Source organism: Pleuronectes platessa, chromosome 23, assembly GCF_947347685.1.
Source record: "Pleuronectes platessa chromosome 23, fPlePla1.1, whole genome shotgun sequence".
NCBI classification, from domain to species: domain Eukaryota; kingdom Metazoa; phylum Chordata; class Actinopteri; order Pleuronectiformes; family Pleuronectidae; genus Pleuronectes; species Pleuronectes platessa.
This window is the reverse complement of record NC_070648.1, coordinates 6025111-6050082: the sequence shown is the minus strand read 5'-3', so window position 1 is coordinate 6050082 and position 24972 is coordinate 6025111. Positions and strand designations below refer to the sequence as shown.

Here is a 24972-nt window from a genome sequence, read left to right as displayed (position 1 = left end):
TGATAACATCTGTCTGCAGGACCTGAGGCTGTGGAGGCCCAGTGTCAGCGGCTGGAGGTGCGAAGTCGAGATGGAGGAAGACTCCTGTTCACTGCAGATGAAGAGGAGGTCATCATGACAACAGAGAAGTTCACCGTCACAGGTCAAATGTGCCTCAACTTATCCTCTTGTGATACAGAAATATGCATAATCAGATCTTAAAGGCAAAGAAAGACATTTTGAAGATGTTCCTTACCTAGCTTGTAAATTTCGTGAATTCTAAAAGTCGGCTTTATCATCAGGCTCTGAAGGCGCCGTGTTCGGAAATTCAGTAGAAACTCCTCTGATCCAGGCGAGGGCGTCCGAAGACCTCAGGTAAGTCCACGAGATTCATTAAAGCTTAATGTCACATGTTCATATCCTGTTCAATTAAAAACGGATATCTTTAAATAATGATGACAGATGGAGGAACCATTATTCAGCAGCAGGATTCTTCTCGAGCAGCCTCTCTACAAAGCTGGAGCAGCCACTGGATGCCTCGTTATCACACAAATTCAAAAACAAGATTTCACCATTATATTAATTTCACGGCCGGGGGGCGAGCTAATTTGTTGGTTATTCTCTATGGCGGCGGGGAATTGATTAAAGTGTGGAGAGAGCGTGGAGACGTCGGCTGGCGCTTATTAGACTCGTACACTGCTGTGCATGTGATCCTCGGCACGTGCACGCTCCCCCCCCCCCGAGGCTGCGAGCGCGCCCGTCGCTCCATTGACGAGCTATAACGAGTGCGGTTTGTTGTCCACCTGACTGGTCCAGGGGGGGAGGGGCCAGGGATCAAAGTTGGCAGAAAACGCAGTGTTCTGGCAGCTAATTCCTCCAGAGTGAGAGGAATACTGATGAGGTTCACTTTAAAACACACACACACACACACACACACAGCTCGGTGGTCACCATCTGCTATGTGTTCAAAATCTTAATGAGGAGCAGCCCAACAGTTGAGAAAAGGAAAACAGCAACTTGACTTTTACTCGGGACGGGATTCAGATTTTCTTCCATTCAAATAAAACAGATATTTCTCTTGAATTTCATTCATATATTGTCAACGTTTGATTCAATTAAAAAAACTTATTGCATTTTATGTTTTTTACCAAAATCTCGTGTTTCTGCACACCAGCAGGAAAAAACATCATATACATATTTTTTTTAACTTGATCATGATAGTGTTAAGTACAGAGTGTTAACTAAATATAATAGGAAGTGGGAAAGAATATTAGAGGAAAGTCTGAAGTCATATATGCACTGATATAAAAACGTATTTTAGCAGATTGGTTTTATCTGCAGGTATTTTTATAATGACTAGAAACAGGTGAGGACCCAAACGCAGGTGCCACATGAGGAAAGATCCAATAAACAATGTTTGATTTGACTTACGGCTTTAAAACACGGGGAAGAGGAATCCAGACACCACACATGGGCTGAAAGTGAAAAACATAGACGGGTAAATAACTCAGGAAAGAAGAAACACTGAGGAAACACTCAGGGGAAAAACAGACACAGGTGAAACTCATGATAGGGAACGCAGGAACAGGATGTGATGTCACTGAAACATACGGGACTACATAATAAAACAGGAAGTTGATATGTCAACGTACAAATAACTGAGACATTAATAAAAATAATAATAATAATAATAATAATAATAATAATAATAATAAAGAAAACTAATGGAAGGGAAATAAGGCCAGAGACCAAAATATGACAGTGGGTCCAAGAAAAGATTCCATATCCTTTAATGTCAATATTAAAAAATCCATATTGGTCACATTGAAATAATTATCTTCAATATTTAAATGTGTATTCATTATCCCCCCCCCCCCCCCGCTCTCTTTGACTTTGGCAGGTTTTAAGTTCAGTCTGAGTAGAACCAGTGATGACTCACTCCTCCTGCACTGCTTCTTTTTCATCATACACGCCCACACAGTAAATTATCAGTCTGTTGATTAATCGCTTGTGTGTAAATCTTATTTATCATGTGATATGATGACATCACACCGTATAATTACCGGAACACGTTCAGAAAAATGTACTCGCTGAAATAAAAATTCTCCGACACACACGCACCCTTTTTTTTTGTTATCATAAATACTGTAGGAACTCTTTGACGGGATTTTCTTTTCCATGTTTTTAAAAACAGTGCAGCTTGTTCTCTTTAAAACATTTGTGTTAAAAGTACCTTATGCATTTCATGTTCTTTTTGTATTGTTTGTTTGTGTGACTCTGGGACTTTTCATCTATATTCATGAGTTTCTCTCTCTCTCTCTCTCTCTCTCTCTCTCTCTCTCTCTCTACACAACATCACTGTCTTTGTGTGTCATTTCTCATTCTTTAAACCAGCGGCGATCAGGGAGAGAAGAGCAGAGACACAATCAGAGAAACTCACCTGAGATCTCCTCCTCTGAGAAACACCTGTTCTCTCTCTCTCTCTCCCCGATGACTTTGTGTGTGTGTACGCTCACACTCAACTCTGTCTTCATTTATCTTCGTCACGCTGCTTCTGAATTATTGAATCTCCTGCGAATAATAATAAGTCCATTGGCATTAATTTGCATATTTAGTGTAAAAGAATGTCAGTATATTTCTTAGTTTCAAAACGTTTTTTCACCCCCCCAGTTCATCGTATTTATCGTCTCTGTGACCCAACAACTAGAAAAAAGAAGTTTGATGACATGTGATACACTGCCCCTGAGCTGAGGCCTTGGCGCTGAGCTGTGATGAAGAGGAGAAGCTCTGCACCTTCACCTCATAATCACCTCTGTGGTTTCGCTCTCAAAGCTTCCCGTGGAGTCGGAGGACGGAAACGGAATCGCAGAAAATCTGGGACTGGAGATGAAAATATTTATGTTAATTACATAACCAGATCATTCTGCAGCTAATTTGAGACGACTGTGCTCTGATTCCTGACGGGCGGAGCAAAGCCGGGGATGAATGCTGGGATTTCTGCTGTGATGCTGCTGCCGTGCTGTTTGTTCCCTTTCACAGGGACGTGTCTGTTCTATTAGTGATCAACACACCGAATAGTCTCCAGGTCTCATCTGTGTCAAGAACAGACTGTTTGACACGTTTTGAGAATCTGCAGTGAGACGAGACAGGATGTGAAGCCTCTTTTGGTTTCTGGCCTTTTCTGACCCAGCATCTGAAAAAGGCAGGATAATAAACGTTTTCCCAGCTTTGGATTTTATTTTCTCTGCAACTTCTCAGCGACTCAGTCTCGGCTGCTCTCCAGCTTCGAGGTGTGTTTGCAGAGTTGGTCGACCGAGCAGCTTTTCAGCTGCAGCACGTGTCCGGGGCAGAGTGACAGGTTCATTAAGGAGATAAAGGCGGAGGAGAACAACTCCTCTCGGTTCCACTTAGCTCCGCTCAGACTTTGTTCTACCAGCACTTTGTTGGGATTAAGATGTAGTGCAGCAGCAGTGTGTGTTTTTTTTTTCTACTTATGACCGCAGTGGAGGAATGTGATGTTTCTTTGTTGTTGCATCGATCGTTTTCTGAGAGGAAAGTTTGGACAGCAGAAAATATCACATTGTTATACAGATAAGAGCTGATATGGACTTTTGAGGTCAATTCCGATGCTGATATAACGGAGTGAAACATTTCAGATATTGGTCTAGGGTAAGGCCGATCTATTTTAAGATTCTGTTATCAAATCCTTATGACAATATATAGAGGTTTGATATTTTACAATTGAGATATTGGGCTCTAATACAGATGCAGTGATTTGTTTTAGTAGTTTTTCCTCTCTCTAGTCAAGTATTAAGGAAGGAGGACGTTACACCTTGTACAGATTATTCAGCCTCATGAGGTTAAATATGATTGGTGAATATGAGCTGTACAAACAAAACGTCTCAGACTCAAACTCTACACACATCAGTCCATCGCAGGGGAAACGACCTGTGAGATCATCGCCTCGATCTGTTCTTACATCTTCCGAACCGAGACTTTGAGAGCTTCTCCTCCCCTGAAGGCGATTTAGTGATTAGCAAGAAAGAAATAATTTAACCTCTCCTGCTATCAAACTGTTAAACGCTCATGATGAGTCAGCAGAGGACGTGTCTCGCATAGTAAACTGCTTTGATGGAAATGTGGACATTTTATATGATGTCGGATCCAAGAAAATGTTATTATTTTTATATACTATATTTTATTAGGTTGCCTGTATCTTCTGTTTAGGTTTATGTGAGTTATGGGATGTTTTGTTTCACCTCTTTGCAAAAGGAACCTAAAGTTGAGGTCTGCAGGCATTTGATGCTGGTTCTGCTGATCTGAGATTGTGCAGATCAGAAATGTAAATATCCGGGAATATTCAGGTGAGGGGTCGTGTCCAGAGGCAGGACATGCCACTGCCGGCCTCTATCACCAAAAGCGCGCAAATCCCGTCTTTCCGATTCGACATCTTCGTCCGCGTCTTCATCGTATATTTGTATTCTTCCAGCTCGGCATCCCACAGCTACACTCTGTTGTTGTGACCCAAAGCTGAGATAGTAAATTGGGGTGCTTGCACGAGAGATAAGTGTGTGTTGTTCCGATCTTCCCCCGTGATACGCCTCATGGCAACCTGTCCAGGGTGTGTGGATAATGGATGGACGGTTGTTTGGATCTCTCAGCATCCAGATCTTTTAGTGTTTCGTGGCCGTGTCTGGGAGTTTTGTAAAGTTTTAAAGTTTCACCTTTTATGAAGCCCCCCCCCCGAACGCACAGAGCTGATTCGCTCTATTCTAATAAATCTCATCCACTCAGACATCAGCTCCGGCCATCAGCACATTTGGTCCAGAGCAGCTCTTTTCCTGCGTGCCTCTGTGATACTGTGACCTTTCTGCCCATGTAAATGTCATCCGAGAAAAGCTGGACAGATTTTCCAGGGAAGGGGGGGGGGGGGGGGGGGGGGAGTCGTAAACAGCCTTTATGACTGCAAATACCACACAGGTTATCTGTAGCAAAGCTTTTTCCTGGACGGAGCCAGAAGCCACTGAAATACTCTGAGTACAAGAAGCTTCTCGGCACTGGGGAGGACGGAGCTTGATCTGAATGTTTCTGGACATGGTGACATTTTAAAACAACCAAATTAGCTCCACTCATTAACACAAGACTCTAAATTGTATGCAAATGAATGGAGATTACATGATGAGCACGATAATTTCCACTGTAGATTCCTTTACTTTCTTTCCAGCAATGCAACACTTGGTTAAAAAAACCATAATGCTGCATTTAAACTATTGATACAGAAGGAAAAGAGGAAATTTATCGCGAAAATAAGAAATATGAATTTAAGAACAAATCCTGAACATTGTAGTTCAATCTGATATATATCTATATGGTCACCATTAATTTCATACAACTGTGAAATTAAAAATCAATTCAACGAAACACACATGCTCCTGATATCAAGTACGAGTTCATTCATTACATTGAAATAAGTTATGAGGAATATTGGGATTAAAATGGTGTCATTTAACATTTAATATCAAATCCTGAGCAGCCACGGAGGGTTTTTTAAATGACATCTCATTAGTAGTAAAGGTTACTGGTTTTATCAATCAGCAGTGAGGTTTATAATGGGACTTCACACTGCTGCTAAAGATAAAGCCTGACAAACAAGACCGTAAACCTTCTCCACATGAAACTGGAACCAGTCTGAGCTGGTTCTCAAAACCCAGGAGACTTTTCTTTTAATTCTTTTATTTTTGGACTGTGTCTGAAACAAGCACTCGGGGAAATTGAGTCCTTTGTATTCTGGTGGATTCACCAGACTCCTCAGTGACCTTGTTGGGACAAGTCGATCCAGAGTCCAGGTCCTGATGAGGAAAAACCTCAGTGCTGAGGTCCTGGCTGATGTGAGAGGACGGCTGTTGGTGAACGTGTGATTAGAAGACAATGCAATGTCCCCAGAAGGACGTCAAACATCGCCTTTAACTAACTTCTCATCACTCTGTGTTTTAATTTGCTCTGTTAATGAATCGTCAATCCGAGTCACAGCTAAACAGTGGGTGCTTGAGAAATAATTATTGCAATAATTGAAACGCACGAAGCCGAGGAGCACAGGTTTCTCACTAACAAGCAAAGATTCAGTGGAAAGACATATCGGGTTGTGTCACTTCGGGAGAGTTCACTCAGTTCACAATGCGATAAATAATCAGACACCTCAACCTGCTGATTCCACAAAGGTCATGGGAACAACATTCATAGTATCACTTCCTCCTTGACAAATTTGAAGACAAATTAAAAGCTTGGAATGCTTCGTTCGAGCTGAATTAGACCTTTTATTTTATATTGAATGATAAAATCTTCCTGGAGAATAAACCAGGTAGGATGAAAAGCAAAGTTTTCTAACTGCACTCCGCAGCCCTCAACACAACATCCAGCACACAAACAATAACAAAGGGACAGTATGTTGTAGAACTGTTTGAGGAGGACTCGCTAATGAGGAGGCATCATTCTCAAGTAGCTCCGGAGCAGAAACGCAGGACAAGGCAGGTGTAGAACAGGCAATAAAAAGTGCTGATGAAGTTATAAGCAAAGAAAAATCAGCATCAAGGAGAAAATGGTAAAAATAACGACTTGAGGCAGAATCCACTGACTTCCCGCGGGTGTAGGGCACAACCAGTCCCAGGTCAAATGCACATTTCACAGATCCTCTCCAAACTGTATTCACTGAAAGCCGAGTTAAAGTCAAAGAGGCTTTTCAAATGCAGATGAAATTCATTGGCTTTTCTCTTTTCTCTTTTCCTTTTATTCCCCCTCTCCCCCATCCCCCTCTCCCCTTATTCCACTGGCGCATAATCCGAAATGTGTGTCATTTTCAGTGGGGTGCGGAGATTTGAGCGATTTCTAGACGTCTCCTTAAAGTCTCCCATTTAAAATTCATTGAAAAACAGATTCGGGGGAAGATGGCGATGGTGGTGGCGGCTGTGGGAGGGGGGTGAAGAAAATCAATTTGAAACGGTTATGAGTTATGAAAACAAATTCCACATTGATTGGCTCCCACACTTATCTTCCCCCGTGTAAACAAATGGTCCCTGGGAAGAAAATGCAAATTGCATTAGCCTCAGTGCGGCTGAAGGTCAAAATCAGCTGATACAATTACGGGCTGTTTAGGAGCCGCGCTGGATTAGCATAATGAGAGGAGCTGCTTCAACATGAAAAAGCACCGTTGATATTCCACAGGTGATGAAATCATTGGTGTAACCGGCGCCTAAAATACATTTTCGCATCAGGAGCCGAGCAGAAATAATAGAAAGCTGCTTTGTCTTTCAAATATGTGAAACCAGTGATTACACAAGGATGCTCATGAACCGTGAGCTGGGCGATCAATTCACCCTCGGACGCAACTGGTTTCCCTCGGCTATTAAATCACACGGAAAGTTTTATCAATGCAAACGTCCCGGAAGAATAAACAGAGTGAATCGATGGGTTCTCGCACAACATCTCTCAGACGTCCTCTTTCTCTCTCTCTGCTCGTCAGATTGGAGTCTCCAACGCGGACTCTCACCATGGAGGCCCCCAGGGGGGTCGAGGCGAGCGCCGCCAAGGGGCCACTGAAGGTCAGCAGTCGAAAGGACCTGATCCTGGAGTCCACAGAGGGCGAGGTGAGGAGGAGCGCAAGATACACTGGGAGATTGCTGCGTAATATAACAGACCTGTAAAACATCCTCCCTCCATGTAGCTTACGGTACTGTGGCCAAGACATCTCACTCGAAAACGAAAAGAAAACAAGAATTCAAAAGCCACAAGATGAATGTAAACGCCACAACATGAAGCTAAAGGTAACAACATGAATACAAACGTCACAACGCAAAAGCAGAGATTGTAAATAAAGATGGACGACAAAACATCCTGCTTACGGGTGCTGCCATCTTGTGCTTTTGATGTGTAGACCCTAAACCTCAGATGACTGACAGGGGCCTCAGACCAGCTGCAGCACGGCTCAGACAATTAACAATTTTGTGGACTAAATGAAAAATATTTGACAGCGAGATGGAGGATTCACTGTATTTCACTGCACTGTCACATTGTGTTCACTGATTGCTCCGCAGTCATTTATCAGCCTGAGTTAGTAATAAATCCCTGACATTATTTAAATGACCCTCGGTTTGTCTCTGGTGTTTTTCCTCTTCCAGATTCTTTTGGACGCCAGCACCGTGCAGCTGGGCAGCCTCCCGCTCGGCGTCTACACGGCGTCTCCCGGTCAGGCGGCCCACGAGCAGGCCGTGTTCGAGGTGTGCGTCTGCCCCAGCGGCAAGATCTACCTCTCTCCCGCCGAGAGCAGCTCCACCTGCCAGGCCATGAGCAGCATCTGCCTCTGGAGCTGACCTGGGATCGGCGCCGCTGATCGAAGAGACACCGCTCACATCTGCCCCGGAGCAGCTGAGGTCGAGACTCATTCGATGAAGGAGCTCAAACTTTTCAGTGTCTGGGCTGTTCGGAATTACTTCGGAGGCGTCCGACACCGGCGGGGGGGTCGACTGAAGGTCAGGACCCCCCGCTGGAGGAGGAACTGCAGTCGGAGCACCTCTCTGGAATCAGGAATATCTCAAACATTTCTACTACCTTCTAGTACAGTCAGAGGACACGTCTTTTATTTTTCTACTCCTAAGTTCTTCCTCAACTCGCAGGGACGGTGTTTGGGATTCAGAGAGAACAAGAAGAGACAAAACACAGGTGCCTTCCCGCTGTGAAAGAACTCCATGTTGAACCCGTCTGTGTCAAAGGTTATCAAAGATGGTAGAAAGTGAAGTAAGCACAATTCTCTCATGGTTTTTAGATTATTTTGAACTTTCTTAGAAGACGTTTTACTTTTATCCACCGTGTTAGTTTTTAAAATGAAACATGTTCTTATTACACTCTACCTTGATAAAGAACAAGTGAAAAGACCAACGTGGCTGTTTTGAATGTTCAAGTCCTAAAAACACTTTTTTTAAATGATGTTGATTATGACGGAGTATTGGGGCCATATGGAGGAAATTATTATTATTATTCTCCAAATCTCTGTTTTCTGTTTCCCTTCACGTTCCCTAACATGCATGAGAAAGTTGGGGAAGGAAAAACACATTTCTCAGTGTCCCTTGTATCACATGATCCTCCACCTCGTATTGGAGTTTATTCCGTTTTTTGTGGAATTATAAATGTTAAAATTTCCTGCCTTCTAAACCTCTTCTCGTTCATTTAAAGTTGTGCTGCCAGTTCATTCTTGACCTTGGAAACCAGTATCTAAGAAAATCTCGCCTACAGTAGCTTTTTGATGGTATTACATCATCTTCAACAGAAGGAAGACATCTTTAATCCACAGCTACAGATCCAGGACAACAGGGCACCTCCATCTACATACAGATTTAATACTCATCTAAGTTTAAAGAAATATTTCTGGATGTTAAAACCCCCGACCCGTGTGTGAGCTCCCCGAGGCGGCGGCCCTCAGTGGGGTGTGACACTGGAGCCTGGCTGACCTTGGCTCCGCAGCCGAGGGCGGGGCAGGCCGCCACGTGTCAGCGGGTCTGCTGGAGCGCAAGGTCCCGCTCCACGCCACTTCCTCATCCTCCATCATCGGCCTCCGGCAGCTTGTTTGGTAAGAGCCACACTGGAATTCTAACAAGAGCTTAGCTGATCTGTGTGTGTGACTGTCTCTGATCCCCACACATAGTGCTGGTCGAGCTAATGTGACGAATCCAAGCAATTTTACCTTCTAAATGATTTACACTAATATGGTAATGGCACAGTGGTTAGACCATGCATGAAAGAGAGACACTGACATCACTCACACACGACTCGGTGTGAATGGCTGATGTGAATGTGACACGTGCCAGGAGAACAAAGAAGTAATATCTCAAAAAATTAAAACAGACGGTTGTTGTGGCAGAGTCTGGAGTGAACTGGGTCCACGAGTTTTATTTCGACAACAGATTTGAACCAAACAGTCAAACAGACGACAGCTGGAAAGCAAAAGAGAGACGATATCCCTGAGTCGACCAAAAGCTCGGGCAGCGATCTAATGCTGGGAGCTGAGAAAACAAACCCAACAGGTCCACCTGGGGTTGGGTTGAGTATCCACGCTCTACAACTGACCATGGACAGTGTGCAGAGACGGGGGGTGCGTCTCCACTTTATCCCACCGTGATACAGATGCCGCCATTTTGCAATTTTCATTTGGAGCCAGACGCACCTGCTCGACCAATCACGAGTCAGTCGCGGCTGTAAATCGTGACGTTTCACCCTGTTTTTATATCATCAAATAACTCATTCAAACCAAACTTTGTGGAAAAATGAACACTTGAAGAAACAAGACAGCAATAAAGCACTGCGGTAATAAAAAATAGGTATTAAAATGGTTTAGTAGGATCAATAAAACATTCTCAGATTCAAGCCACAATCAGTAAATAATATATTGATTATCAAAAGGGTTGATTGATTTTCTGCCTCTCCATCATTTCACCACTAAAGTAAATGAGTTCATCGAGGTTGTGAAGCACAGTAAAAAAGACAAAAGACACGAGTTCATTACTCAAACTGAAACCCGCCAGGTGATGTAATACACCTGTCAATCAAACCGAGCCCAGACCCATCGTTATTCTCCTCAACTGAGTTTTTGTGTTTAAAGACCAAATAAAGAACATTTTGTGATAAAATAATTAAAATTTAACAAAAGAAATTGGTTTTCTTTTCACAAAAATAGCCACTAAAAACCTGAAATGGGACAAATACTGACACAAACCTGCCTCCTACACATTCTATCACCCTCGACATGTCATTATCTGTCTCCTTCCCTGTATTGTTGACGTGCATCTTGCCTCAGCGTTTCCCCGGCTGCAGGCTGAACCATGATAAAGTATTTTCCTTCCCTGAGCAGAGCTGGAAGGAGCAGACATTATGAAGCCTGCAGCTGCTGCACATCACAACTTCTCTGCTCTTAATTAAGTCCCAAAGTTGCCATAAAATAAAAAAAAATCTGATCAGTGATGCAGGAGCAACTGTAGATTTCCTTTTTGCTTTTTGCATTTTAATATCTTGGTTATTTTTTTCAAGCACGTGGAACAGCTCAGCAGCAGCAGCGAATCTGTCCAGGGGGAAGTGATCAAGAGTTATGAGCGTGTGACGCCAGCTGATGAAGAATTAGAGCTGCTGGTGTTTGTGCTGACTCAGAATCTGACTTTCAAATGACATCAGTTTCTGTCGTTTACACAGCGGAGCCGCAGAGTCAGAACGAGGCCAGTGAAAAGTCACAGAATCTACTGAGAGTTTTCTCTGCACATATTCACGACTTGTGCAACTAACTCTAATCTCAGAGTAACTCCTTCCTGCAGGTGTATAAATGGGGACCACTGTTATCTTTACAAGGTGATGAGCAGTGTTGTGCAAGTTCACACCTCTCATGAACTAGTTCACGTTCATAGTTCACCATTTCAATTCTGAACTAGTTCATAGTTCAGTTCATTTCATAGTTTGAAGGTGGAAAGTGAGAATGAAAGACTTAACTTGTTAAAGAAAACCTTATCCATCACTACCCATTGCCTTTACTGTCGGAATCTTTATCAGACAGTGTGTAAAAATCCGTCTCTGCTCTCTCTTGCCATCTGTATATGAGACCGAGAGCTGTTGTGTTGCAGGTATGGCCTGATCAACACAAGCCAGTTCTCTGCAGATCAAATGCTTTGCTTGTGCTGTCATCTAGTGGCAAAATACCAGAAGTTCACAAGTAAACCAGTCTGCCATATTTTAAATTCAATTGTAAAATATATATAAAAACAAATGCATCCTCTAAGATATGTATACTATGTTTACATACTGTGTTTAAATAAAGAGACAAGATCTTTGAATATGGAAGAATCTTTAATTCTTGACTTGAGACCAAACCCTTAAAATGAATGAATTAGTGCGTCTGCATAAAATGACTCATGCCGCCTCATGACGATGAACTGGAACCTTAAAGTCATCTCCTGAATGAGCAGTGAGGAATTAAACATTTACCAAGTGGGCAACAAAATAGTCCCTGGTGTGTTACCGACAATTGTTATTTGTTTTTTGAAAGAAAGAATAATAACTGAATACAGTCTATTCAGATACTAGCTGTAAATAAGCTCCCGACACCAATACCTTTGTTTTTTTTCTGGATCAGTGTGTATATAAATGATTTAAAAAAACGATTTCTTTAAAGCATGTGACAAAGTTGATACTATACTTTAGAAATAAAGTACTTAAGACATTCATTTGACACTGTGTTTTTAGCACTCCAACATTGCGCTATACATTTGGAACACAGGAATCTGTAAGAAATATGATAATCCCAGTTTAGAAAATAAAACTCTATATGTAAATTGGTAAATCAGATATTCCGCCTTCCCTGACATTTAAACTTTTTTTTTTCTTTACAAATCAGTTTTTTGTCAGATATCTTATTACTTCTGTTCCAAAAATATATATAACAGATAATCACGGATTAAGATAAGTAGTCATGAACAAATAAAATCCTTCTTTGAAATCGCAACTAATAAGTGTTGGTTTCTGTGGTTAACTAAAGACAAATACTTCTTCAAGAGGCAGTAAAAGCCTTTAAACTCTGTACGAGTGATTCTGATTATATTCAGAGATGCTATATGTCTCGTGTCCCGTCAGTTCTTCTCGTCGTCTTTGTGCTCAGGGACGGGTCTGTGAGGGTAAACAGGTCGTGGGCTTCCATAAACATTTAGCCTGCAAAGAATTATGAGGTTTCAGTTCAGAATGAAAAAACAACAGCAGGTAATCTTAAATTATGACCGGGAGACTGCAGATATCAACAAGCGGAATTGGAAGGAATATGGAGAAAACACCAGAATGACTTACACTTCCTCATAATTGAAGATGAGGTGAAATAAATAAATGTTAACTTAATTGATCTAATTGGTTTGATATGTTTTTTGTAATCCTTTTAACAAACCTCCATGACGGGAGGACCAACATCTGAGAGCAGTGACTAACCGTCTCCCAGCACTTCCTGTCATTACACCAAGCTAACAGCGGCCTTCTCCTGGTCCGCAGAAGGTGTGAGCAATATCAATCCTTTCCTCTCACACTCCGAAAGACAGTGAAATCAGATGAATTATACTTTTCAAACTGAACGTTATATGAAGCACTCACCTTGAATTTTCATTCTGAAAGCCATCAGATTTGAGGGCAGCTCTTGAAATGCCCATGAACGGAGGAATCCTGTCTGGGTATCTCACAGCGATCTTCATCCCATCCAGTTCATAGCCCTGAAGACAAAAACAAATATTATCTACATTTTATCTACAGGAGAATCTATTCCTGTAGGTTAGATGGAGCCTGAGGTTTTATTTCTTATGGATGTATGAACGCATAGGGAAGGAGGTAATAATTCGTTTTTTCTTCTTGGGTCGGCAAATATGTTTTTCAGGAAGTACTTACATGAAAGCGTCGGATCGCCTCATCACAATGCTCCCGTTTGGTAAAGTTGACGAAGGCACAGCGTTTTTGAGCCAGAACCTTCACACTATAGACAAATCCAGCTCTGCAGGACACAACAGGACAGCTGTAATACTATGCAACTGCAGTGTGTGTGTAGACACAACAATTTAACACTTGGATTAAATTGCAGAGATACGAAAGCTAAAAAAGAACGTACTTGTTAAACACGTTAGTTATCACAGAGTCGGGTACTGGATAAATCAAGTTTCCAACCCAAACTGGAAACAGCTCCCTGTTGAAAGAAAACATCACAACACATTAAAAAGAAAATGAAGGTGACCGACCTACGCCGAGATCCCAATATTGATCCTCTTATGTTGTCAGAAGTCGTTATATTCATAACACCATCATTCATAACAGTTGGGAGATCATAAACACGTCAACTGATTTTCTGCTCCATGAAAATATACTGTCTCATTAGAGGCAAAGAAAGACCAACAATTCTTTATCTTCTGAATAGTGTTAAATTAAGATCCTCATGAGAATTGAATCAAGAATCCTCCAATTAACCTTAGATTACACTCGCTGATACAGTATCTATAATTGTTAGAATCATTGATAGTAGATTCATTGACACGTTGATCTTTTGACAGGAAGGTATTAAGATTTGATGTTTTGGTATTTATGGTGAATATCCCACACATCCGTCTGTGACACTGAAATGCTGCCGTATGTAAACTGAGAGACTTTCAATCATTTTAAGTTAATTTCATCAACAAGTTGTTTCGAACCTTTGATTAAATAAAACATTTTACTGCAGTGAGTGGATATATACTCACGTTGGTGGTCGACTGTTTTCATGGCTGAGCTTCGTGGCCTGGTGAGGAACGGGTTTGTATTGACTCTGGATGTTTGACATATTCTGAACTGGGCCTATGGGTTTGTTATTCAGTGCGTTGTGCGACTGAGGAGGATAAGCAGCGACTGCAGGGTGTGTGCTGGCTGAAAGGACTGGAGACACTCCGGTGATGTTCTTGACTTGAGCCGCCGGTAAAGTGGCACTTGGAAAAGCTCCTAAACACAAGATCCATGTTTACAATTGGTTTATTGTACAAACACACACCGACACTGTAAGTAACTAACCAAATGTGGGTTCATCGGGGGAGACACACTCACCTGGACGATGGTTTAAGTTAGACAGAACCGCTAACGCTTCCTCAACTGTTCCATGAATAATTAAAGCATTTGAGCTCTGCTCCCGAGTGAATCCACACTCCTGCAAACAAACACACAATTATAATTCTCCAGATTCTAGTGTTTTAAAGTACAAAATATTGTTAACTGAAAAGTAGTAGTGTGGATGTAGCCCATACATCCCCATTGAAAGAGATTTTACAAGCATGTAACACACCATTAGTTGTGTTATCTTCACTCGCATAAGTTCCTGAGCGGCTTCTGCATATGAACCGTCCAGTTTGAGAACTTCACCGAAGGCCTGAGCAGCCTCCCTATATCTCTGCGGGAAGAAGAAAGAGAAAAAAGAAGATGAGCTCTCCTCACTCTCTCCTTTGAGACTAAATCAAAAAGTTGAGACTCATTCACCGTGACCACCAATCAGCCCAGTTATTCATGTACCCAGCAACAACGAGTCAAAACAAGTCTGAGTAAGTAATGGGAGCCGGTGCAGCTCAGTGACACTGCGAATTAATTCGGGAGAGTTGCAACGAGGTCAGAGTGATCTCAAAGTTATTCCAACCTAAAACGATGAGGGTAAACAAAACCTGGGGAAAGAGGTTACTTATTCACAGCCACAAACACTGAAGTGTGGGTCATGTTAATGGAGTGTAAAAGAACAAAACAATAAAGCAGTATAAAGTCAACACTGGTGTACTATAAAATGTTTTGGATCAATATGGAAGATTAGATTTAGCACCCTGCAGTTGTATGCCTCCACCAACCAGTGGACTCATGTAACAGGTGATTGCCGACCAGAGGCCACAATTTTCTTTTTAGACCAACATACATTTCATTGAGATCTTTACCTTAAGACCAGCCAGAGCTCTGCCCTTCCTAAACAGGCCTTTAACCCAGCCTGGACACAAATTAACACACAGCTCGGCGTCAGTCAGCGCCTTCTCGTATTCTTGCATCTTTTCAAAACAGAAGGAACGATTGCCAAACAACCTGCGACAGAAACAATAAGATTAAGTAAAAAGAAAAAACAATGGTGGGGTGAGCATCGTGTGCAAATTTACTGTGAATGAAGTAGAGCACAAGTTCTTACTTAAACTCTGTAGGGTTGTATTTAATCGCGTCAGTGAAGAATTTCACAGCCGTATTAAAGTCTCCAGAACTTGCATATTTATTTCCAATAACTGTAGAGACAAAAGAAACAAAGAATATTCAAATATAAAACATCGACAAGTTGCAAAGAGCCTGTGCACGATTCGGACAAAACCTACCTGCGAGCTCAGTACTTATTTTTATATGATCTTCAACGGTAGAGGCAGCAGAATCCTGATCAGGCTGGAAGAGAGAAGTGAGATGAGCAGCTTTATCCCATGTAATAAATAAAAGGACAAAACAATCAAGTAACTATTTCAGTTCTGTGGTTGTTACTGGAAGAGTTATCAGTTGTAAATAAATGTCTTTGTGTTTTGTTTGAAAGCTCAATCACCTTGTTTTCAACCTCTGGCTCTTCTTTAGTTCGGTCCGGGACTGTTTTACTTTCTTTAACCGGGGACTTCTTCTCTTTCCTCTCAGGCTTCGGCCTCTGCTCCATTTTACGCTTGGCTATTAGTGCGGCTTTAGTCACAAAAGTGCTGGTCATATCCAGTTCCTTAAAAGATCAAATAAAGAAATAAAACATTAGGAAAAGAAAGACAACTAACCCCAGTTGTTAAGCCTGTTAAATATCAAAACAATCAGGTATCTATAAAAGACTGATATCTGCGAGTGTGGCATTTGGTGCCGCTTAACTGAATTTGAGGGGACTGAGGGGACGGACGGAAGAATACACTATATATTCTGTTTGTTCATATGTCAAATGCTTAATATGAGTTTAATACATTAAGTTCCTCTGCGTCATGTTCAAATGTAAGGCATGCAAATGTAAGGCATGCAACACAGAAACTGATCATTTTAGCACAATCACACAAAAAGATTCCTCAGATCAAAACCTAGTTCTGTTTAATAACATGTGTATGAATTGCAGTAATAACAAGAGCTCTTGGTACCTCACTTTCAAAGGGGTCCTCCTCAGTGTCACTATCTTCACCACTGGATTCACCACCACTGGTCTCTGCATCCTGAGCTGAAGGCGACTTTTTTACACTGGAATCTGTATCGTCTTTGGGTTTCCCTTCAATGGGTTTAGTGTCCTCTGCTTTAGATTGCTGTGCATCCCTTTCTCCCTGCAATTCAAGAAAACACAAACCTGTTAAACCAAACATACTTGACGAGTTTGTTTTCGAGGATACCTTTTAAAAAATGGTGTTAAACATAGGATTTTACCTCCTCGGCTTTTACGGGGTTCCGTTTTTCCCTCTCAAGCTGTTTTTTCCTCTTCTGATTCTGTTTGACAAGAATGCACAAAAGCTTTATCGACACGTTCTAACATTCACTTGTTACAATGACGTTTTTACCGGGGACAGAATTTACCTGTTTCTTAAGCTTCTTCTTCTCAGCCTTTTCTTTGCCTTTTCTCGTTTCCTCTAATAATCTGGCATTTCTTTCAGCCTCCTACCAAACAAACATTAACCATTGGGACTCTATGGAAACACTTCACATCTTTCAAACATCCACTTTGGAAGGACAGATACAACAAAAATTCACTTACGCTCTCTCTGACCTGAACTATTTGAGTGGATAGGTGAGGATGGTCACCAGTCCAATAACTCGGTGGAGGTAGCCATCTCCTATCTCCAAAATCAACCTCACCCACATCGTCATCCTCCTCATCCCTGTAATCCAGACCTGCGAAGAAAAACTATGTTTCATAATTTTGTTTTATACATTCCCCTTTGCATTTCATGAAATGTGTTCCAGAATAAACAAGCAAGACTGTGTTGTGTGTGTGTGTGTGTAGATCTTACCCTGCAGGCCAAAGCTGACAAACCTTTGAAAGCGAGGATTTCTGTCGAACATGCCCACAACCTTTTGCTATAGACGGGGGATAAAGACATGTCAAAGTGCATTCATGCTAGTTGCTGACCATCATCATATCAGACTTTACACTTTCATTTTCCCAACTTCATCCTAAGAGCCCCCCCCCCCCCCCTAATTATAGTCCAAGCTAAACAAGGCTTGTGTGTTTTTTTTAAGGAAATCTGAAGCCAGTACTGACTCGAGTTAAGTTTCACTTCCCTTTGCCCTGATCTGATCTGAGATCATCAGGGGTGGAGCCACTTCCACAATAGACTGCATCTCATTTGTTGAGACCGTCTTTTAAAAGCAAAGAAAAAGTGATCCAGTCACAGTACGACCAATCTTTTGAAGGGAACAGACGTTAAACCCCTTTTTGAGCTTCCTGACCACCTGTAGTGTCAGACGTGGTTTTGTTAAAGGTATTGTAGAGGGCATGATTCAGCATCATTTCTCCCCCCAGTGGGACCATTGTTACCTCAGCCAAGGTAATAATAATAACAACAACAAAGTGCTTTGACAGCAATGCAAGAAGACTAAATATAAGAGAGATAACAATTCACAGGATGCAACGTGGCAACTAGGTCAGACCAACCAGCTTTAGTGGTTCAGGAAACGAGGTTCCCCGCGAAAACTTCAACACACAAAAGCAGCAATATGACAAGTACACAAGTCAAACAGAAACACAACACTCCTTGAAAGCGTCTACAACAAAATGGGTTTTAAGAAGCGATGTTACAGAAGTAGGAAGTCAGCAGAATGCTCTATAGCTTCATTTCCAGGAAATAATCAGAGCAACACTGCAAATACACCTCGACCTGTTGTTGTGTCACTTTTGTGTCACCACATCAGGTTGTGTCACCTCTGTGTCACAACACCAGCAGCTATTTGACAGAAATGTAAAATGATTAACTCACTGTATAGTTTGTAGTTGTTGTTTGTTTACAGCAAATAACCTGCATCTTGTTTTAGCGTCTATCTCGTTGACTTGCCCGAGGAGCAGCAACTGCGCAATAATCAGCGCACATCTGTGTTCGCGGAACCCAAACCGGAAGTGACCGAGTGTCAACAACAGACGTGAGCAGGAGAGGTCAGAGTCTGATGAGTTCGCCACCATGTTAGAAACACGTTCACCTCTTACTTCTGTGCCATCGTCCCACACCCACCATTGTTGTAGCAGAAGTTTCAAACCGCAGAGAGACTGAAAGCGCTGTACTTACGATCATGTCCATGTCCATGAACTCTGGAAAAAGAGGAAGACATGTTTGACGTGTCAGTGTTAAATCAAACTAGTGTATATTTTTGCTGTGATTCCTTTGTTTTCCTTCCTTTTTCCCCCAAACAGTGACCAGCTCATTAGCTTCACCGCCCGACGACTCTGTGCTAACGCGTTTCCTCACCCGAGTCGTCTCTGTACATCTCCATGGTTCCCCCCGCCGCTTCATATGCGCTTCAGATCCAGCTTATAACGCATTTATGTGCGAGACTTGTACGTTTTTAAAAAAGTTAGCCGCTAACTTTCAACTCATGTGGCTCGCGCTCCCCGGGATGCATCCGCGTGAACTAGCGGAAGTCCGATCGTTTCTGACGAAAGCTCGCTGCGGCGACGCGGCCGTTGCTGCCCTCTGTTGGATAGGTTTGTTTTGGTTTGTTTCCTCCCTGCATTATAATATTTATTTTACATTACATAATATTGACTGCACTCTATTTCTGTGTTGTAACATTGGTGCTGTGAATGTATAAATTTTGCCTTTATTTTTACGGTTTATTTACATTTATTTTGTGTTAATGAATTTATTTTAATCTTTAAGAAAATAAGGACAGTGAACATGTTTACTTTTCCATATTATAAAGCCACAGTTTGGGCTATGTTTCTATGCGTCATTTTTATTCCTAAATTCAGTCATATTTATTGCTATTAGTTCATTATAGTGCATTTCATTTACACATATTATAAAATAAAATATGTTGATATTATACAATATCTCCATATCTTATAATTGTACAACATTGTACAGTAAATTTTGGTTTATTTCTAACTATTTAGATATATTTCTATATTTTACAGCTGTTTCCACATTACTATGACAAACAAGTAACAATTCAAGACTTTTGTAGTTGCACCAGTATTATAACTTTTGCACAATTATATATTCAGAGAAATAGCTGCTGTTTTCATTTATATAAAGGTTCTTTATATAATATGTGGAGCTTTCACATCTTATATCTTTAATGTCACATGAATTTGATGTAAACAGCTTAAATTCATTTTTAACTTCTCGGTCCAGCTTTTCTGCTGCGAAGTCATTAAACAACAGATTCCCACACGGACTTGTAAAGTCGTATGTATATTACGTATACTCTATTCTGTAGATAAGCAATGAAAAAGCTTTTTCTCACAGTTGCTTTAAAAACCCAGATCAAGTTGAAAATGACAACTGATAATGAAGTGACACAGAGAACGTGGGAGTGGGATCATATTAAATCTTCAATGCATCACTCAGTTAATCATTATCATACATGCATTCACACTTTCGTAATTAGTTCAGGTAACCGACCACCTGTAGTTTTAAACAACCACAAGTTAAGTCATTAACAGTAATAGAAAACATAACCCCATTATTTCCCCTACACAATCAAATGTGGAAATATTCGATCGGAAATATTTCAATTACAGCCCCCCCCCCCCCACACACACACACATTCAAAATTATTTAAAATAAAATCTTTTAAGTGTCGTTAATATAGTATAAGGAATGCCATATCCAGTGAATATGAGCTTGTGCAATCGTGAATACATTTCCTGTCAGTAAAAATTAAATATCAAATGTATTAAAGTTCCATCATTAAGATCATGGTATTTCACATCGACTGTGGTCAAGGTCATCCCTGAGGCATTAACTCTCAAATCAATAACCACATTGTAAAGTGAGCAAAAGCAATGGAAAGTCCGTCATCATAGCCAGGGTCTTTGGCTCAAGTCTTTGAGAATAAAAGTAGAAAACTGCCATCAGTCTCTCTCCATTGAGAATTATTCTACCGTCTGTCTGTGGCGCGCAGAGAATGCGATGAGTCTGTGGTAAACGGAGCTCAGGAGGACGATGGCCCCTGTCACCATCCCGCAGATGAGGCTGAAGGCCCAGCGAGGTCCCAGGATCGTGTAGACCTGGGAGACAAAAATGGGACCCAATGTCCGCGCACCGCTGCCAGAGGCCGTCAACCAGCCCATGTACACACCCTGCAGGAAGTCAAATCCACATTAGGGATTCTCAAAAGAGGCATTCAACCATTTAATCATGTTTTAAAAATAAAGCATCATATCCATCAAACTATAATCTTCTCACCTGAGGTTTGGGTCCGAGGATTTTGGAATAAAGTGTGTAGGACATGACGTTGCAGGCTGCGTATCCCATGCCAATCAAGACGTCCGCTGAGATGTACTGGGCGATGTGTATTGCTGGAGTATACTGGCACCAGGTCTGTTGATACGGGCAGCCTGTGGGCTCTAAAGAGCTGTTGGAGGCTAACGTGGCCTCAGATATCTGACTGACCAGCGAGTTGTTTTTGAGGTCTAGGTTTGGAAGAGAAAATCCAAAATATCAATAGGTAGTTTCTCACTTCAATATAGAAAACTGATACATTGTGTGGCATTAAAACAATCAGTACCCGCCCACTGGATCTTTGGGTAATGGTTCCCCCATGGAAGCAGGGTAAAGAATCCACAGAATATAATGGCCAGTCCGACAAGAAACACAGGACGATCCCCAACCCTGGCAGAAAAGAAAAAAAACATTCCTTGTGTTAAAACAATCTATGACAAGTTCAGGTGTAGTTCTATTCAATACGTTCATGAGTAACTGTACCTTTGAGAAGCAACTTTTACAACCAGAAACACAATGATGGATTCAAATCCAATGCAGCACATGATGATGCCATTGTATACAACAGCTTCCTTCCTTGTCCAGGAGAACATGTCCATGGAAAAGGGGGTGGTGATTCTGCAAAATCATAAACACATCAATTTAAATCTGGGCCATCAAGTGTAAATTTGCACGCATTAGACACGAAGAACTGTCTGTTACATTCTGATTCGACTGCTTCTGTAGTCTGCAATGAAATACGTACGTCTCAAAGATGGCAAAGATGAACATGACCATGAAGAAGAGGACGTTGGAGGTCAGGACCGCTACCTGATCGATGGTTTCCTCAGGTTCTTCGCAAATGTCCTCTCCATCTATAGGAGAATAAAAGGGTGAGAAATAAAAGCTTCAACCAGGAAACATTGGCTTATAATATGTCCAATAGTTCTCAAAGAAAATTCACATACCATTTGTGTTCAATTTAAACATGTATAATAAAGACAGAGCAGGACCGCACATACCTTCCGAATTGTAGTTGATGGCTCGAATGTGTCTTCCATGTTCATCAACACGATGCTCTCTGTTAGTGGAAATCAACACAGCCCCTAATTACTATCGATGATGAAATGAAAAGATGATTCCAGACATTGAGAGGCAAGATGCAAAGGGCTGATGGAAATGAACGGGTTTTGAAAGACATAGTACGGTTATCTTTGTCTTGTGTACTCAAATTCCCAAAACTACATGAGCACAGCATTACATATTGTGTATTTATTCAGGGGGGAAATCCTCACCTCAGCACCAACAGAACCAGCAGGATGTTGATGAGGCCAAAAGCTGCAGCCAGTATAGCAGGAGCGGTGTACATGTTGAGCTGCAGATCAATGAACTTCACCGTGACACCGTGCTCGCCGAGGAACGACAGGCACGCCTGAAGTGCTGAAAAACGCAAACACGCTAAAATGTTAAGAATAAAATCCACAACTTCTGTCCTTGTTGTCTTTTTCACAGCATACACAACACCGCTAAAATGCAGGAATCTTTACCCGGTCCCAGGATGAAACCCAGGGCCTGACAGGCGCTCATCATCGCCATGGCGCTGGTTCTCTCCTTGAGCGATGTTGCCCCAGCCACATACGACCTCACCACAGCAACGTTGCCTGCGGTGAAAAGACCAAATCTACATTATCATGATGTGGGGCACTGACAATATCATCCAATTTGCAAATGTGGTGTAATGCACATATGTTTGAGAGCAAATAAGAATCCCACACATCACCTGCTCCAAAGCCGACAAAAGCTCTGGCCAAGAGGATGTGGAACTTGTTATTGGCCGTGGGATGGTTTGCATAGGCGTAGTAGATGTTGCCTAACAGGTTGATGAAAATGGAGCACACCAGTGGCTCCCGGCGTGGTCGGTGATTAGACCACAGGCCGAACAAGGGGGAGGCCACCATCTGACCGAGGCTGTAGGCGGCCACCACCCATCCCAGGAAGCTGGCGGTGGCGCTTCCATCCATCTATGTGAAAAACAGGTGGAAGAAAAAGCAAAAGCACAAGAATGACAAATATGAACAAGTACCATTATTGACACATGCTGAATCCAAAGTTGAGTCTCCATTTGCTTTGATTTATTCTTTGACTTCCTGTTTACACTGCATTTGCATTTGAACAATAAAAGCACTGCCCCTTAATTAAAAAAAAATTGAGGGTCATACATACCTTCTGCAAATAGGGCCAAAGTGATGTGATGACAATAGTGAAACCTGAAAGTGCAAGCAACACATTGATGATTTGGATGCTACCAAAAATCCCGAACTTTATACCAAACATAAGCCCGACCAACACACAGATCATATTCAGAGTCTATGAGGGGGAAATACCATAAAGAAAACCTATTCATCCTGCAAAATGTATGTTCTCATTTACCTCAGCTGCTCCAGCTTCAAACCACAGTCCAAAGACATCTAGTGATTAGGTTATTTGGAGACTTTAAGTTGCTTGTGTAACTTGTGTGGCTGTTACTCACCAACGCTGCTGAGGAACATGGTGAAGTACATGACTCTGATGGACCTCCACCGACTCTTGTAGACTCCATCCTGGGAGCCGTCGCTGCACATAAGGGGGAGAGGACAAGACCAGAAAAGACATGAGGACAGCACATGACAAGACACGACAAGGGGATAGGACAGGACAAGGGGAAAGGACAGGACAGGACAAGAAAAGGGTACCGGACAAGACACGACAAGGGGATAGGTAAGAACAGGACAAGGCAAGGGGACAGAACAGGACAGGACAATACAAGGGGACAGGACAAGGGGATAGGACAGAACAGGACAAGACAAGGGGACAGGACAAGGGGATAGGACAGAACAGGACAGGACAATACAAGGGGACAGGACAAGGGGATAGGACAGAACAGGACAAGACAAGGGGATAGGACAGGAAAGGACAAGGGGAAGGACAGGACAAGACAAGGGGATACAACAGGTAAAGACGAGGGTATAGGAGAGAACAGGACAAGACAAGGGGATAGAACAGGACAAGACAGGACAGGACAAGGGGACAGGACAGATGTCGTGAGGTTACTGACAGGCTGGTACACAATCACAACAGTAAACCAGTCTGACCTGACTCTTTACACAATGCACGGTTCACTAATGTCTGTGCAGTTGCATCACTCCCTGTTTACTGATCCAGTAACTCAGTAGAAGTCTTTAGTTTGTGGCTGAACTCTCGTGCTCACCTGTTGGCATCGTCCCGGAGCAGCGGTGTGTCTTCGTCGGAGTCAATGAGTCTCGACATGTCCCCTGAAAAGCCCCAGAAGAACAACGACGTCGCCCACTTTGCAGATGTGAAACTGATGAGCTGCTACTTCGCCATTGAGCTGCGGGACAACTGAGCTAACTAGTCACGGCAGCGGCTAACGTTAGCAACCCGAGCTATCATTTCGTGTTGTTAAATAATACAACGCTAGGCTAACTTAATCCACGGATACTGCTCGGGGTCATCTCAACCCGACGGCCACACGAGCTAGGTGGCTGATTGGACTGTGGTACCCGACAACAACATTCAGTAGCTTTAAAGCTAACGTACTTACAATAGCAACTTCCGGTCAGTCTTTTCAAAATAAACCCAAATCCCTATTTCAGCAAAGTGAAATCTGAAGGTTTTTTTTCATGAAGAACGACCACTTGCGTGTAAATGTAACTATATAAACATTGTGCTGTCAAATAACGCATCGTCTGACTTTGTCTTAACCATTACCGACTGTGTGCTTTTATATTGAACACATAATCAGACAACTTCCGGTCAGATCCGGGTGTGTTCCGTCCCCCTTGACGCAGAGAACTCACGTGTCTGAAACCACATTGACATTTCAGGGCAGTGTCCACAATCCCTCCTTCTGTAACACAATCAGGATCCCGTGTGCTCCATTACAGCACTGAGCACTTTACATGTGATCACAAACACACTTATTACAAAGGCTCTTATTACTCCTAGATCTCCAGTTCAAGCTTTAGATCCTAAAAAGAACAAGATG

General features: G+C 42.2%; 3 protein-coding genes across 7 annotated transcripts in view; 1 reads left to right on the top strand and 2 right to left on the bottom strand.

The window, feature by feature from the left end:
- Window positions 1-8342, top strand: part of LOC128430350 (zeta-sarcoglycan-like) — a 29497-nt gene extending 21155 nt beyond the window's left edge. For 2 of the 3 annotated variants that reach the window (XM_053416395.1, XM_053416394.1), the window contains 4 exons: window positions 20-142; window positions 282-354; window positions 7496-7619; window positions 8151-8342. In XM_053416395.1, coding sequence (XP_053272370.1) covers window positions 20-142; window positions 282-354; window positions 7496-7619; window positions 8151-8342 — 512 coding nt within the window. The remainder of the gene's footprint in view (window positions 1-19; window positions 143-281; window positions 355-7495; window positions 7620-8150) is intronic. The other variant, XM_053416396.1, reaches the window with a different exon arrangement.
- A 3492-nt stretch (window positions 8343-11834) lies between these two features.
- Window positions 11835-19160, bottom strand: LOC128429910 (tetratricopeptide repeat protein 31). 3 transcript variants are annotated; one of them, XM_053415784.1, is made up of 18 exons: window positions 18969-19160; window positions 18789-18811; window positions 17520-17586; window positions 17264-17400; window positions 17086-17166; window positions 16939-16998; window positions 16662-16838; window positions 16103-16264; window positions 15888-15951; window positions 15710-15800; window positions 15468-15609; window positions 14837-14941; window positions 14602-14701; window positions 14265-14499; window positions 13643-13717; window positions 13426-13528; window positions 13138-13253; window positions 11835-12711 (listed from the first exon to the last, which is right to left on the bottom strand). In XM_053415784.1, exons 1-18 carry the CDS (start codon window positions 18991-18993, stop codon window positions 12633-12635), a joined length of 1842 nt encoding a protein of 613 aa, XP_053271759.1. In that variant the 5' UTR covers window positions 18994-19160; the 3' UTR covers window positions 11835-12632. The 3 variants fall into 3 exon arrangements, with proteins under 3 accessions (XP_053271759.1, XP_053271761.1, XP_053271760.1); XM_053415786.1 differs by having other exon boundaries at window positions 17276-17400; XM_053415785.1 differs by lacking the exons at window positions 18789-18811; window positions 18969-19160 and adding an exon at window positions 18486-18764.
- Window positions 19161-20038: 878 nt separating this feature from the next.
- On the bottom strand, window positions 20039-24546 carry mfsd8 (major facilitator superfamily domain containing 8). The gene is made up of 12 exons (XM_053415783.1): window positions 24175-24546; window positions 23458-23540; window positions 23151-23194; window positions 22708-22948; window positions 22475-22588; window positions 22223-22367; window positions 21950-22008; window positions 21694-21802; window positions 21432-21566; window positions 21235-21338; window positions 20913-21139; window positions 20039-20806 (listed from the first exon to the last, which is right to left on the bottom strand). The coding sequence occupies exons 1-12, from the start codon at window positions 24231-24233 to the stop codon at window positions 20600-20602; spliced, it is 1527 nt and encodes a 508-aa protein (XP_053271758.1). The 5' UTR covers window positions 24234-24546; the 3' UTR covers window positions 20039-20599.
- Between the last annotated feature and the right edge of the window lie 426 nt (window positions 24547-24972).

Coding starts and splice junctions, on each gene's coding strand:
- LOC128429910 (XM_053415784.1), bottom strand. CDS start 18,993: ATGGAGATGTACAGAGACGACTCGG. Junction 17,167..17,263: donor TAGTTCAGGTCAGAGAGAGC/GTAAGTGAATTT, acceptor TTTGTTTGGTAG/GAGGCTGAAAGAAATGCCAG. Junction 14,702..14,836: donor TGAAGATAACACAACTAATG/GTGTGTTACATG, acceptor GTTTGTTTGCAG/GAGTGTGGATTCACTCGGGA.
- mfsd8 (XM_053415783.1), bottom strand. CDS start 24,233: ATGTCGAGACTCATTGACTCCGACGAAGACACACCGCTGCTCCGGGAC. Junction 23,195..23,457: donor CATGTTCCTCAGCAGCGTTG/GTGAGTAACAGC, acceptor TTGCACTTTCAG/GTTTCACTATTGTCATCACA. Junction 22,009..22,222: donor CTGGTTCTGTTGGTGCTGAG/GTGAGGATTTCC, acceptor TTCCACTAACAG/AGAGCATCGTGTTGATGAAC.